The sequence below is a fragment of the Triturus cristatus genome, chromosome 5_1 (genome assembly GCF_964204655.1).
Source record: "Triturus cristatus chromosome 5_1, aTriCri1.1, whole genome shotgun sequence".
NCBI lineage: Eukaryota > Metazoa > Chordata > Amphibia > Caudata > Salamandridae > Triturus > Triturus cristatus.
Genome location: NC_140587.1, coordinates 1,030,553 through 1,045,095, shown reverse-complemented (window position 1 = coordinate 1,045,095; position 14,543 = coordinate 1,030,553). Strand labels below are relative to the sequence as shown.

The following is a 14,543-nucleotide window of genomic DNA, read 5'->3' as shown; positions in this document are numbered from 1 at the left end:
ACTGGGTTAGCTTGGACACGCAGTCTCAGCTCTGGCATTCAAGGCTTACAGCTCGCTCTTGTCATGCAGTCTCAGTTCTTAAAGTTAGGTTTCAGTTCTCAGTTGACAGATGAAGTCTTTTGGCGCAGATGTATCTGGCGCCCTTAAGGGGTTCTGTTACAGGGGTAGGGATGGAGAGGGCGACTAGATCCTTCCTAGTCAGGCTGGCAGAGAGTCTCTGGGTCCTCCTACTACTGGGCAAGATCAGTGGGATTCACAGGGCACCTCACTCACTTAAGAGGCAGTACCTAAATCCTGTCACTCTCAGAGGCATAAGTCCCTGGCTAGGCCCTACCGCCTACACTCCTGGTGGATTCTTCCAGCTCTGCTTCACCCCAATGGCCAACTCACCACACAAGTTTCCCTCCCACTCTTAAGTAGCCCTAGGTCAGGTGACCTCTAGCCAAGGCGGCAAAAGTAAAACCCCACCTCCCTTCTAGAAGGTTCCAGCTTCTTTCAGGAGCTTCCCCACTCTAACTATGGGACAAAAAGGCGGGCTGGTATCGCAACATTGTTGTGGGTCCCAGCCAGCTCCTGGCAGCTAGGGTGCTACTATGAAAAACGACCACCCTGCAGTAGCAGGGGTCTGTGGCAGCCATCTTGGGAGAAGTAAGCACCTGCACCTTAACACTGCAAAAACGAAAAAAATGAGAGAAAAAGGGCCAAGTCCAACAGGTTCTAAAAACATGTGTGGTAAAAATTGTGTGGTAAAGGTACAACGTGATACAAACCTTGTTGTAAAGGCTGTTTCCCCTTAACAATGATATCCTTGGGGTGAGGTAACCATTTGAACCCTTCCCTCGCCTCATCACATAGGGGGTTTCTACTGTGCCTCTTCCCTCACCTACACATCCATAGAGGCTAGCCAGCTGGGTATCACTCTAGGACTGGTTGTTGTGTGTGTTTACCTCCACGGCCTAGTGCCAGCCTAAGCTCCCAGCTGTGCAGTGCAGGGACATTTGTTTTCTTTAGCCCTCTCATTACTGAGGGCAGTAATCCCCCTAGTCTATAGCTCCCTTCATGTTGCAACAAGGGTCCGCTGTATGTGGTTGTTACTTGACTTTGGGCCGCTCGCTCATACACATGCTTGTCACTCTGTCCGCTGTCATCATTATGAACCTGGTTGGTGTCACGCTTTGATATAGTGTTCTCAGCGTTATGGGCTAGCCACTGCCACCACCCATATGGCATCCATCACCGAACGCCTCCCCAGAGTCCCCCTTTATGGTAAGGGATTTTCGTGGGCACTCGCTAGCTTAGCTGGCCACTATTAATATGGTGCTTGTTACAGTACGACCCGCAAATATGATAAAAGGCCCACTTCCTGCAGGCATATAAACTATGCCCCCCCCTGGCTCCCATTCCATCCTAGACCCATCCCCCCTCTCCTCCCCACACTGTCATTACATTCAGAAGTGACTCTCCCATCATTATATTTAGCTACGTGCCACTTCCAAGATGGCTTCTTCATCTGGGTGTTGTTCCATCAACGTTGCAGTTACCTACCCACACGACCTCTCCCGCACTGGTTCTGCATCGGCCAATCTGCAGAGAGCTTTTTAATGACCGCTCTCTTGCCTCTCGGGTCACTTCCGAGTTGGCAGAATGAGGTGTAAGTCAATCGCTAGGCCCCCTTGCAGCATACCGTGAGTATGCAGCCCCCCCTCACTCTCGCCCTCCAGGGACTGGCTCCACTGGACTGGCCCAGCTAGCATTTCCTGTTTCTGCTGGTCACAATCATTTGATTCTTTCCATATTATCTCAACAGGGCACTTGAAACGCCAGTGAGCCTTCTGCACTGCCATTTATTCTTAGGGTGCAATTCTCCCATACTTGGCAAGCCTTCTTACTTAGGACAGGGTTTTGCCTCGACTTCTGTCCCCATGCTATGCCTCTGGGCTTCCGCTGAGTGTTAAGTTTCTATCTTGTTGGTGTGCGGTATCTTTGTATAAATCATGCTTAAACCAGGGCATTCCACGCCTACAATATAGGGATAATGACCTCCTCAGCATGCACTTGTCTGCAATGCACAGCATGCTATTGTTTGTTCTGTTCATTTTATTTGTTTTATCTTCCTCTTTAGGTCGGTTTTTATCCTGAACGTATACTGTATCCTAATCTGATATTTTGAAGGGAACGGCATAACTCACAGACACTTGTCACCGACCCACACAAGAGTAGATTACGACACCGGTCCAAATGAATTGTCCTGATTTTTTCGACAGTAATGAGGCAAGGAGCATGTTGACCTTCTTGTAAAACATCACTTTGTGCTTTATAGGACCATTGTATCCATTTATAGCCAGCCTATGTTTTTAATCATAACAAGGGAACCCAGTTATTAAAATATCGTTGGGTTTTCCTTAGTTATTTTTACCTCACCTCTACACCAGTCTAGTCAGTAGATCCGACTTTGTTTTCCATTTTTTGTCGAACTGCATACCATTTACTGTGCACAGCCTGAGTGGGGGTGTGCATGCTGGACCCTTATTTGCCCCTAGTCCCCCATATATTGTTCATACACGTATCCATACCTCTGAAAGATTCCTTCAAGCAGGAGCATTGCAATCTGTGGAAGACTCCACGCTTCAGGCAGAAGACCTTAAAAGCGGTCTGCTGCTGTACTGGGAGGATTCTATGAGCTCCAGACACGTCATTGAATTTTCCTTAATGTGCGTCTCTCCTAATAGCAATGACGTGTGTTCTCTACATTTGCGTTCAACAACCCGGCAAACACAAATACGAGTTACAATAATCTAAGCTCAATTGCACCCAAGCAGCAACTACTTCGGGGTATGGTGCAGGAGCAAGACCAAGACGACCCTTGGCAGCAGGTGGAGAGCACAAAGTCATGGACAGTGATCTGAGCTACAACGGAGACATGCTCATCTCGAGAGCATTCCATCCATCATTTGTTTGTGTCATCCTAAGTGGGAAGGAAATGGCCAGACATGGGTCCCTTGATCACTGCACCACTGTATTCAAGCTAGCCTGGCTGAAAAGGGTTGATGCCCCAAAACCGGTCCTAGGATGCTTGTTTCTGGTCCAGGAGGGATCTGGCTTGGACGTTCAGGCTGGACTGTTCCCATGAGGAGCAGGGTCAAGACTGATTTGCATATGACCGGTTCCAAACTGGGGTGGCATGGTGAGCAAAAGACCGATGGATTAAAAATCCAGATCTTTGTGACCAGTAAATATTTGCATTGTTCAGCATTCCGTCCAGGGAGGTCGCCCCCCCCACGCCTCCCAGCTCCACCTGACTGCACCCGTGCTCCTGTGCCCAGCTGCTGCCGAGTGCCACGTTCGAGGCCCGCCTCCACCCGCAGGCTACCACCTGCGCCTCATCCCTGGTGGCCAGTGGCAGGCCGTAGGTCTGCCTTTCAGTAATTTCATTGTATTTTGTATTTTGTTTACTTTTCTGTGACCGTTTTCTTTCCCCTCCTGTTATCTCTGTGCCCTTCTGCCTTTCTGTAATTGTATTGCAATTTGCATTTTGCTTACTTGCTCTGTGACCGTTCTTATCCCTGCTATTTCTTTGCACTTTTGCCCTCTGTTTCCCTTTCGCCCGTTCTCCCCGCCGCTGCATCCCCTGAGGCCCTGCCCCCCCCGCTCGCCGTAGGTTTGCCTTTCTGTACCTGTATTGTATTTGGTATTTTGTTTACTTGTTTCTGTGACCGTTTTCCCTCCTGTTATTTCTTTGCCCTTTTGCCTTCTGTTTTCCCTTCACCGTCCCTTCCTTCCGTTCTTCCCGCCGCTGCGTTCCCTGCGGTCCCGTCCCCCCGCTCGCCCATTCGTCGTTCCCCCCTCCCAGCTGCTCCTCCCTCCCACCTCCCCTTCTTATGGTGGCCACTGTGCGGCCGCGCTGCTGGCGCGCCGAAGGCTCACCTTAGGCAAGCCTGTCTGCACCCGTCTGTACCTGGACCACACCCAGCGCCAAAATCCCTGGCTCCTGCGAACGCCACAATGCCCGACTCCGCTACGATGCCAGCACCCTCCATGCACTTAACTCTGGATGAGAACACACCTGCTACCGGGCCACCCCGAAGCGTACCCAAGGACCCTTCACCTGCCGGAACTGCAGCTTCACCAGCATCCGCCCCGCCAAACCGCCGCCCAGGAAAGAACCCAACTACCTCAGATGCATCCTCCTCAACACCCTCTCCGCCTGCAAAGACGCCGTTGAACTCTGGCAGGTTCTCGACTCAACCTCCCCAGACGTCGCCTTCCTGACGGAGACCTGGCTGAACCCTGCCTCAGCACCCGACATCGCCATAGCCATCCCGGAAGGCTGCAAGATCACCCGCAGGGATCGCACCAACGGAGTAGGAGGAGAAATTTCCATCGTCCACAAGAACATCCTCAGAGTCTCGACCAACACCGACGACACCCTCAGCACCGCCGAACACCTGCACTTCCAGATCCACACCAACCCCAACACCACCCTCAGAGGAACCCTCGTCTAGACGAGGACCCCGGACCCTGACCACAGTTCAGCGACTCCATCACCGACTTCATCAACACACACGCCTTCGCCTCCACGGACTACATCCTCTTCGGGGACCTGATCTTCCACCTCGAGAACAACAATGACACCAACTCCACCACCCTCATAGCAAGGACACACAGGACCTGCTGGATGGGCTGCTGTTTGCTCAGCTTAAGCAACATCTCAGCCTCCCTACACACCAGGCCGGACATGTACTCGATGTCATTTGTTCTAATTTTCCGATTTTAAAGGTGGAGACCAGTCCGGTGACCTGGTCACATCACTATATTACATACTTCTCTTGGGAGGATAGTTAGGACTGAGCCTCCAGTACCTCCAAGCTATAACTCATCTTTTGGAAAAATGGATCCCTCTGCACTTAGCACAGCGCTTAAAGCCTCTAAGCCAAAATTGGTCGGAGAGCTCAATGCTCTGGTGGCAGAGCTTTCTAGTTGGGTCTCGGCAGCAGTGGCAAGGGTGACTTCTCCCTGTCCGAATAGGCTGACAAGAGAATCTCCGTCTAAACCTTGGTGTAACGCCTCGCTAAAGGGATTGAAACATGACGGTAAGGCCCTGGAACGGGCATGCAGGAAGGGTGGATATAGTCTGGAGGATAAGAGGAAGCTTAGGGACAAGCAGAAGGCTTATTATGCCTCAATTAAGCAGGCTAAAGGGCAATTCTATTCTACTCGTATTGAAGCTGCTAATAACAATGCTAGGGAACTATATGCAATTGTTCAGAGTTTTGTGTCCCCTGCGGCTAAAGCCAGTGTAATGCCCTCTTCTCCTTCCTGGTGTGATACTCTCTCCCGAGCCTTTAGGGATAAGATCATAGGCATCCAAGCAACCTTTATCCCTCAGATTGCCCACGTAGAGAAAGTTCTGGTAGGTCCGTCAGAAGGCACTGAACGCGGACTGTCTGAACTTGGCCCAGTTGTCCCTCACGAATGTCTTAAAATTCTTAAGGCTTAAAAATCAGGATCTCCTTTTGATCCATGCCCGTCCAGGACATTGGCAGCAGTCTCTGAGACTGTTTATAGAGAAGTGACCACTATTATTAATCTCTCCCTGAAGGAAGCGGTCGTTCCTTCATCCTGGAAGGAAGCTATGATTCGGCCTCTTCTTAAAAAGCAATCGCTTGACCCCCTCTGTCCTGGGAATTATCAACCTATTTCTTTACTCCCCGCTCTAGCAAAAGTATGTGAAAAGGTTGTAAACAAACAGCTGACTGACTTTGTGGAGAGGGAGTCCATTCTACATCCAGCGCAGTCCGGCTTCCGAACTGGACATAGCACTGAAACTGTGCTGGTCGAGGTGGCGGAGGCCATACAGGACTGCTTGGATGCGGGTGGGAGGGCGGCGCTTATCCTGCTTGACCTCTCAGCCGCATTTGACACGGTTGCCCATCCATTGCTCCTGTCTCGTCTGGCCAGGATTGGGATATCAGGTGCAGTATGGGAATGGCTTCGCTCCTTTCTGGAAGCCCAGACTGAGCAGATATGGATGCCACCTTTCTCTTCTTCTCCCCAGGGAGTTTCAACGGGTGTCCCGCAAGTGTCCGCCTTTAGCCCCCTTTTATTCAATATCTATATGACTCCATTGATTTATTTAGCAGAGGAACTGGGGGCTAAGGTGATGGCGTACGCGGATGATACTCAGCTACTCTTTACTTGGAAGAGAGAGGGGGGGTTCGGTATCTCAGGCACAACTTTGCTTGGCCTCAGTTTTCAATTGGATGGCGGAGGCACAGCTCAAGTACAACGAGGGGAAATCAGAGATTCTGCTATTGGGCATGTTTCCTCCGAATTTCCGAGAGCAGCTCTGGCCACCTGAGTACCCTTGTCCAATTTCCTCCGGGAAATCGGCAAAGAACCTTGGGGTTTGGTTCGATTAACGTCTTTCTTTTGAGGTACACATTAAGAAGTTGGTTGGTGGCTGCTTCGGTCTGCTTAAATTGTTTGGAAGCTTTTTTCCCCTTCTACCAATAGCAGCGAGATAAACAATTACATGTGCACTGATTATGTCCAGTTGGATTATGCTAATGCCCTCTTTTCTGGCATTCCGGGCTATCTGTTAAAGAAATTACAGGTGGTCCAGAATACTGCTGCCAGACTGCTATCGGGGCTGTCATCTAGGGACAGTGTACAGAGCCAACTTCGTTTATACCATTGGTTACCAGTAGCCGCTAGAGTGAGATTTAAGCTACTGATCCTGGCCCATCGGGCACTTCATGGAAGCGGGCCCCTTTATCTACAAAGGCGGCTCTCCTTCTATGCACCTGGGCGTGCATTGCATTCCGCATCTTTGTATTTTGCTCAAGTCCCACGCTTTAAGCGGCAGAGGATCGGGGGTGGCTCTTTCACAGTGAAGGCAGCCACTGCCTGGAACTCTCCAGGACCCACTGGTTTTTAGCAAAAAATTGAAAACCTATCTTTTTGTTTGAAGTTGAATATATAGCACCCTTATAGACTTGCGCCGGAATACTCTTGAGTAACTGTGCGCGTAATAAATGTATATAACATAACATAACCTTCCATTGTAAAAAATACCACCATTCCTCCAGAATAGATTATGTGTTGGTGAATAGAGAAAATGTAGATAACTTTATTAATATATCGATTTTGCCGAGTCATCTATCTGATCACGCTCCCCTCTTGTTTTTATATTCTACGGGAGGTAATTGCTCAAAATCAAGATGGACGCTGAACAGAATAATGTTATCAGACCTAGGCATTGTCCAGTCCATCAGTGAGTCCTCTCTTGAATTTTTTACTATTGACCTAGGATCAACTTCAATAGACCACGTATGGGACGCCTATAAGGCTAGTCTGAGAGGCATGTTACATGCCCTAAATACCTCCAAGAACCGAATAAAGATTTTTGAATTACAGGCCCTTGAGAGTAGGATATCTGCTCTAGAACTGGAAAGGGGCGGTAAAAACTTGGAGGATATAGACCAATTAAAGCAGATAGGAAGGAATCTGGAGGAGGCTAGGCAGGACCTTAGGTGTTTCCTAGATCTGAAATGTAAGGCCCAATGGCAAGCTAGAAATATGGACATTTTTGAGTATGGGAAAGAGCAGGGGCCTTATTGGCCTGGAAGGCGAGGATAGATCGGGCAAAAAATAATATCAACGAACTCATCATTGATGGTAGTGGGAACAAATCTAGTAAGCCTGAAGAGATGCAAAAATGTCTCTTATCTCTTTTTTCAGATTTGTATAGGGAGGACCGAGACCCCTCCCAGGATCAGATATTCTCTTGGCTAAGGGATAAATCTCTACCTGTTCTTACCGAAGCCTCCAGAGATGTTCTTGATGCACCCATAACCATGGAAGAGATCAGGGTTCAAATAAGGACATCAAAAAATTAAAAAGTGGCCGGTCCTGATGCCCTCCCCAATGAAGTATATAAGCTGCTACTCGATGAACTTCTACCTGTTCTCCATAGATTATTTAATTCAGTTTATTGCTCCAATGGGGTGATACCCAGATCCTGGAAGGAGGCCACGATAGTTTTAATACTGAAGCCAGGAAAGGATCCCTTGATGACTGACTCCTACCATCCGATCTCCCGCTGAATGCTGATTATAAGATCTTTATGGGCATTCTAGCAGGGAGATTGGTGAAACTGGCACCAAATCTGATCAATATTGACCAGAACGGTTTCATGGTGGGCAGAGCAACCCAGGAACAAACCCAACTATTGATAGGCAACATCGGCCTGGCGGAGATAAGGGCGGATTCCTTGGCAGCAGTGGCCTTAGATGCCGCTAAGGTCTTCGACCGGGTGTGTTGGAGGTACCTCTGGGGGGTACTGGAGGTCATGGGTATGGGTCCTATTTTTGTGCAGACTTTAAAGAACTGCTATCTAGGCGCATTTGCGAAGATCCTCCTGAATGGTTCCCTGACCCCATGTTTCGACATCCAGAGAGGGACAAGTCCCCTATCCCCCCTTTTATTTAATATTTACATCGAACCCTTAGCGCAAACTAGCAGATTGGATAACACTATCAGCCCGTTTAAATCATCAAATTATGAGTGTAAATTAGCTCTGTACACCGACGATGTGAAAGTATACACCAATGATCCAGAGCTTTCCATTCCATGACTCGAAAACAGGCTGAAGGAATTTGGTTCGATCTCAGGGTACCTTGCCAATTCGGCCAAAACTGAAGTGATGTGCTGGAACACCGTGTATAGAGGCGGTCCCACCAGTAAAGAATTCCGATACCTAGGTGTTAAAATTGTTAAGGACTTGAACAAAATCCCCTCGTTAAATCTGGGGAAAATTGAAAAGGAAATTGATTATCTTTTTGCCAAATGGAAAAACCTCCCTTTGACCATCTACGGAAGGGTAAATCTCGTGAAAATGTCTGTCTTACCAAAGCTGACGTACATTTTCAATGCAATTCCTTAAATTGCATAAGAACATAAGTAAGATTTAGGGGAAAATTGGTAGTTTTATATGGGGACAAAAAAGTTTGAGGATGTCATGGAAAAAACTACGAAGGAAACTCCTAAATGGTGGGTTGGCCCTCCCGGACGTCAACTGGTATTTGATGGCTTTCCAATTTAAGGGCATTAAGATGCTGTTGACTACCCCAGAGGAAACCATGTGGGGCAGATTATTGGGGGAAATGGCGTTGGTTGAGGGAGGTAGTGGACAAGGAGGGTTTCTATATAAATTTAGGGCCCCAAGGTTTTTTAAACGGGTTCGCCTTAAGGTTCTCAAGACTGCCTTGACCATCTGGTATAAAGTCAAACGTATTTGGGGTATAGGTTATTTTTCTGACTTTGCCCCTATTTGGAATTCTCCGAGGTCCCCTCCTTGTATGTGTGATAGTTTGGCTACACCGATTAAAAGTGCCGGTTTTGTGAAGTGGTCGGATCTGGTGGATTCAGATGGGATTCTTCCATGGGAGATCTTACAAGCTAAGATTGGCCCCATATTTTCCAGGTTCAAGTTCCTCCAATTAAGATCATGGTACGAGGCAGAAGCGGGCGAAATAACAGGGAATTGGGAACTTGAGCAGATATTACAAGACCCCATGCCTAAAAAGAAAGAAATATCTCTTTGGTACATAAGGTTTCTTGAAGCAGACAGAATTTAGATCCTCCCTCAAACATCGGTTTGGAATCAAACACCACTTGCCTATGGTATAGAAGAATTTTTTGAACAGTCACTTAAGCTACTTTATAAATATATAAAGTCCGCTAGTCTAAAGAAGAACCATTTTTTTGTACTTAACAGGCTTTACTATACTCCGGCCAAGATCGCCAAATTCGCCCCGGTCCCGGCTCCAAACTGTCCTAGATGTAAACTTGCCAATGCTGACAATATTCATTTTTTTTTTAATGTCCGGAGTTAAGCTCGTTTTGGAAAAATGTGGGAGATTCTTTAACATCTATTTTTGAAACTGACATAGAGATCGATCTCCATCTGGTGATTTTTGGTAAAAACGATTCTACCAGCGGGGTGCTCTCACAGATCCAAAAGGGCTTGCTGTTATATCTTATACTGTTGGCAAGGAGGGAGATCTGCATAAGGTGGAAAGCTTCAACCCCTCCGGACAGAGAAGGCTGGCTTAAAGCTGCCTTGAGCATGGCACGTTTAGAGCAAGACGGCAGAGAGGAAAATCTACATAATATCTGGCTCCCATTGTTAAGTTGGGGACGGCGCCTGCGATTGATAAATCGTTAAATGATGGGCCTTCTTCCGGGTCCTATGATTACACCAGACCTGAAACACATGAGGAAGGCATTGCGGGCCTAGACAGACGCAGTTAGCCGAAGGGCGCCCAGTAACAAACAAAAAGTCGGCTTGTTAAATCTGCCAATGTCTTTGGTGAGATGAGGACAAAAAAAGAAAAAAGAAAAGAAAAATCGGGATTACAAAATCTTTGGGGTAAATACCGAAGGTGTCCATTCCTGCCCAAAAAAATCCTGCCTACAATGCATAAGCCCTTGCACAATAGCGCAAGAGTGACTGCATTGTCACTAAGTAGCTGATTGTGAGCAGCGCAGGCAGAGAGCAGGAATGCGTCAGATTTTGACATAATTGCCGCACTTCTGCCTTCTCCCTTTCACGCAGCACAGCAGGCTGGCACTTCAACAGCTGGACTACACTACTGCTGAGTACTGGTGCAGGCAGAGAGCCGGAGTGCTTCAGATATTGGCATATATATCGCATTTCTCCCTTCTCCCTTTCACGCAGCGCACCAGGTTGTCATGCTGTGTTTGGGAAATATCGATAAATCTGCTCCGTGGTCCGCACATGGGAAGCGCCTTACAACTTTTTAGCAGATTCATGAAACAATTGCAAAGTTATTAACAAATGGCTCATGAATTTGCTATCTGAATTAAAACATTGAGTACAGAGAAGCCACTGCCGACCCTACAATATGCACATAAATCACAGCTGGATGAAGAAAACCTTTTCTGTTCGACCGAGCTCAAGTCAGAAACCCTGTTGTTGGTGATTCACATCACAACCCCGTTTAATTGGCCTACAAATCTGGGGTTCTGCCCCAAACACATCACAGAAAATGAGAAATCAAGGTTTCATACATGATACAGACCTTCCTTTCACATCTCAATCAGTGCCAGAGTCAAGGGTGGGATCTTCCAGCTGTCCTTACTTAGGAAACTCTGTGGCTCCTGCAAACCATTCCCCAGATCAAGCTGACTGAGGGTGACATCTTGATGACTCTGACCGAGTCCACGCAGGGCATAAGTATAACTCGCCCCGCCATAGGTTTGAGATGTCAACAGTGATGTGATATGTGTGACCATACGCAGTGCATCACAGCGGTGCAAGGTATAGTTATGTCCGGTAAGTCTATCTGGTGAATTTCAGTGTTTTTTTGTTTTTTAAACATTATGTTTTGACATCATTAGAAGACCTATGCATTACTCCAATTCAACCTTTGGTTTTTTTAGTGAATTTGTATGGTTTTTGTAATATAAAGTAATATCTTATTATGATACGTATGCTTAACAGGTTGGTTCTAGTGTTGTGTGTGTACTCAACTTACCACGAATCCACAGCTCCACTGATTCCGCCTCACACCTTCAAAAGGCACTGATCCCTGGTGCACACTGACATCCCTCCCTTGTTACACATGCATATTACACATACTCTACAATCACATACCTTTTTGAAATAAAATAAGACTCTTTTCAGCTGGACGAAGGCATCGAGTGGTTTTCAGAAGAGAGGCCACAGAAGTCTGGAATGACTGGTCATCATTTTGAACGCCATGATGTAGACCGACACAGCTCTTTGCATAAGACTGGAGATCAGCAGAGCTCTGCGCTTTGGGATTGTAAAATATTTCTCGCTCTACTGCAAGACAGAAGGACCAGGAGAGACAGAGTGGGTACAGACTGGAAGAATAAACAGCTGTGAGACTGTGCGGGGAGCAATGATGCAAAGGTGCTCTTCAGCAAGACCAACCTAGGTCTGCACTGTTTTCCAGTAATAACAACAAGCACTTAAGAGGCACTTTCCACCATCAATGTAAACATTTGTAAAGTGTTGGAAATGACTGACTCCATTGATATCACAATACAAGAGAATGCCCATGATAATTAGGATCTATATTTAGACTACTAGACACATCACAAACAATGATTGTTCCAGGGCATCTAATGTGTGCTACTATTCAGGTCTTGATTTCAACCATATCATAATAAGATCACAGAAAAAGCAGACAATGCCCAACTTCAAGATCAACACCAACCATCTCTTGCATGACTATCAATCTGGCATCAGATCGAGCTGCAGCAAGGAGACAACTAACCTACAAATCAGAGACCGCATCCTTCTGATTACCCATGGAGATGACCCCTGCCTCTGCTATTACTGAACCTCTCAGCTGCCTCAACACTATTGGCCACCCCATCCTCATTGACACTGTTTAGTCTCAAATTGGTTTCCATGGAGACGCCCTTCACTGGTACTCCACTTGCCTATCCAACTGACATGAGTTGATTCACATGGGCACCTGCTGGTCCCCAAAGATGTGGCTCACATATGGAGTACTTCTGAGTTTCATACTGTCCTACATCCTCTTCAGTCCCAAAATTGAGCCCCCTGTGGCTCTGCTCACAGATGACATGAAAAGTCACCACTACACTTATGACAACTGTATTTGAAGGTCACACCCGCGACAGACATCCAATTCTTAACGTGCTTCTTGTACCTCGTCCAGACCTGGATGTACAACACCTACCTGAAGTTTAATCTGACCAAAATAGAAATCCTGCTGTTCCCCAAGAACAACCTGCAACAACTAGCCATACCTGGCTCAAAGACAAAGAACCTGGATAGATTAAAAACACAAATGTTCAGCCGAAGCCAGTTCACCCTAGACACAGGTCTCATCTTCAAGGAGCACATTGCCAAGAAACTAAGATGGCCTGTGAGCAGCTTTTTCTACTAAGTGAGTCCGCTAAGGAAGCAACTTTAGACCCGCCATTCATCTCCTTCATAGCAATGCTCTGATCCACAAGGGCTTCCTTAAGAGTATTCTTCATACAGCAGCGCCGCAGGACGCCTAATGAAGGACCTGAAGAACTATGAATACACGACCCCCACCCTGATGGATCTCCACTGGTTGCACATCACAGCCTGTAGCATCGTAAAAAACAGTGGTATCATCTATGAAGCCTTAACGACCGGCACCCCTGCATGTCTAGCTAGTAACCACCATCTCCTGTGGACCTACTGCAAGGACACAATCAGACTGGAGACAAAGAGGTGGAACAATCAACAACAAGGCAACAGGCCTTCTCCATCGATGCATCTAGCTGTATCATCTACAAATCCTTACCGACCGGCACCCCTGCATGTCTAGCTAGAAACCCACCATCTCCTGTGGACCTACTGCAAGGACACTGTCAGACTGGAGACAAAGAGGTGGAACAATCAACAACAAGGCAACAGGCCTTCTCCATCGATGCATCTAGGTTATGGAACAACAATCCCATAACAACCATAACTGCTCAATCCTGCTTCAATTTAAGAAAGTGCTAAATATCCACCTCCTTGAAGAACTTTAGATCGCAACGCAGTACAGTGTGCATTGGTTATTAATAAACAGCTGACTCTCCAATCACACGATGACTGTATCTCGCCTTTGAACCTGTAAAAATGCTCTGTTGCCTTTCAGCTATGTTAACGCTCTATACATACCACAACCATAGATACAAAACTTAGACAAGGTCACATATTTCATTTATGTGAATAGACATCCGGAACAGAATAGTCATATTATGTATCCAATCCTTAGAGCAATAAGGGCCAATTAAAAATACTTCAAAACAGAAAATTAGCACTGGACTTAAATAATAAAAGCCGATGGGCGCTATTGCAAGTCTATGGTTTAGAAGCCCAATTTAGGGTTAGATAGACAAAGCCATTTTACAACCACAAACCCTACAATTCACAAAATCCCAGGGTTTGCCACCACAAAATGTCCATTTACTGTGTACTACATTAATTGGGAAAGCAGAGGTTTTGTCACACATATCAAATCACAATTAGGAAGGGTTGTAAAAGGGGTATTCCTTCCTGACTGCAGTTTGGTATTGTACGCACGATGGATTCCACCATAACTGCCATCACAAACCATTGACCAGTTACCAGAACCTCGTTGGAGGTGGTAACTACTTTGCTAATGAGAAATGGTTCCGAGGGGACCACTTGCCCTTTGAAAGTCATGTCAGTCGATCACAGGGGTAACAGGCAATGGTCAAGTGGACCACTGCTTGTTCTCACCGATATCATCTCAAATGTGATTTTTTTTTTAAAGCACAGTCAGTCTCTTTAATGTAGAAAGTTTCACAATGCAAATACAAGAATGGAGGTCTGCCGCTCCTTCCAGGACTTCACCTGAGCATTCATAGCTAATGATAGATTAAATGCAAATACCAGAATGAAGGTCTGCTGCTCGTAGCAGGCCTTCTTCCCAGTATTCACAGCTAATGATGGAATAAATGCAAATACAAGAATG

At 46.8% G+C, this 14,543-nt stretch overlaps 1 protein-coding gene across 1 annotated transcript in view; it reads right to left on the bottom strand.

The window, feature by feature from the left end:
* The window catches only part of LOC146829906 (uncharacterized), a 142,052-nt gene that overhangs the window by 78,483 nt on the left and 49,026 nt on the right, over positions 1-14,543 (bottom strand). The window contains exon 3 of the mRNA XM_085603984.1: positions 11,681-11,872. Within this exon, the coding sequence (XP_085460110.1) occupies positions 11,681-11,872 (192 nt within the window). The remainder of the gene's footprint in view (positions 1-11,680; positions 11,873-14,543) is intronic.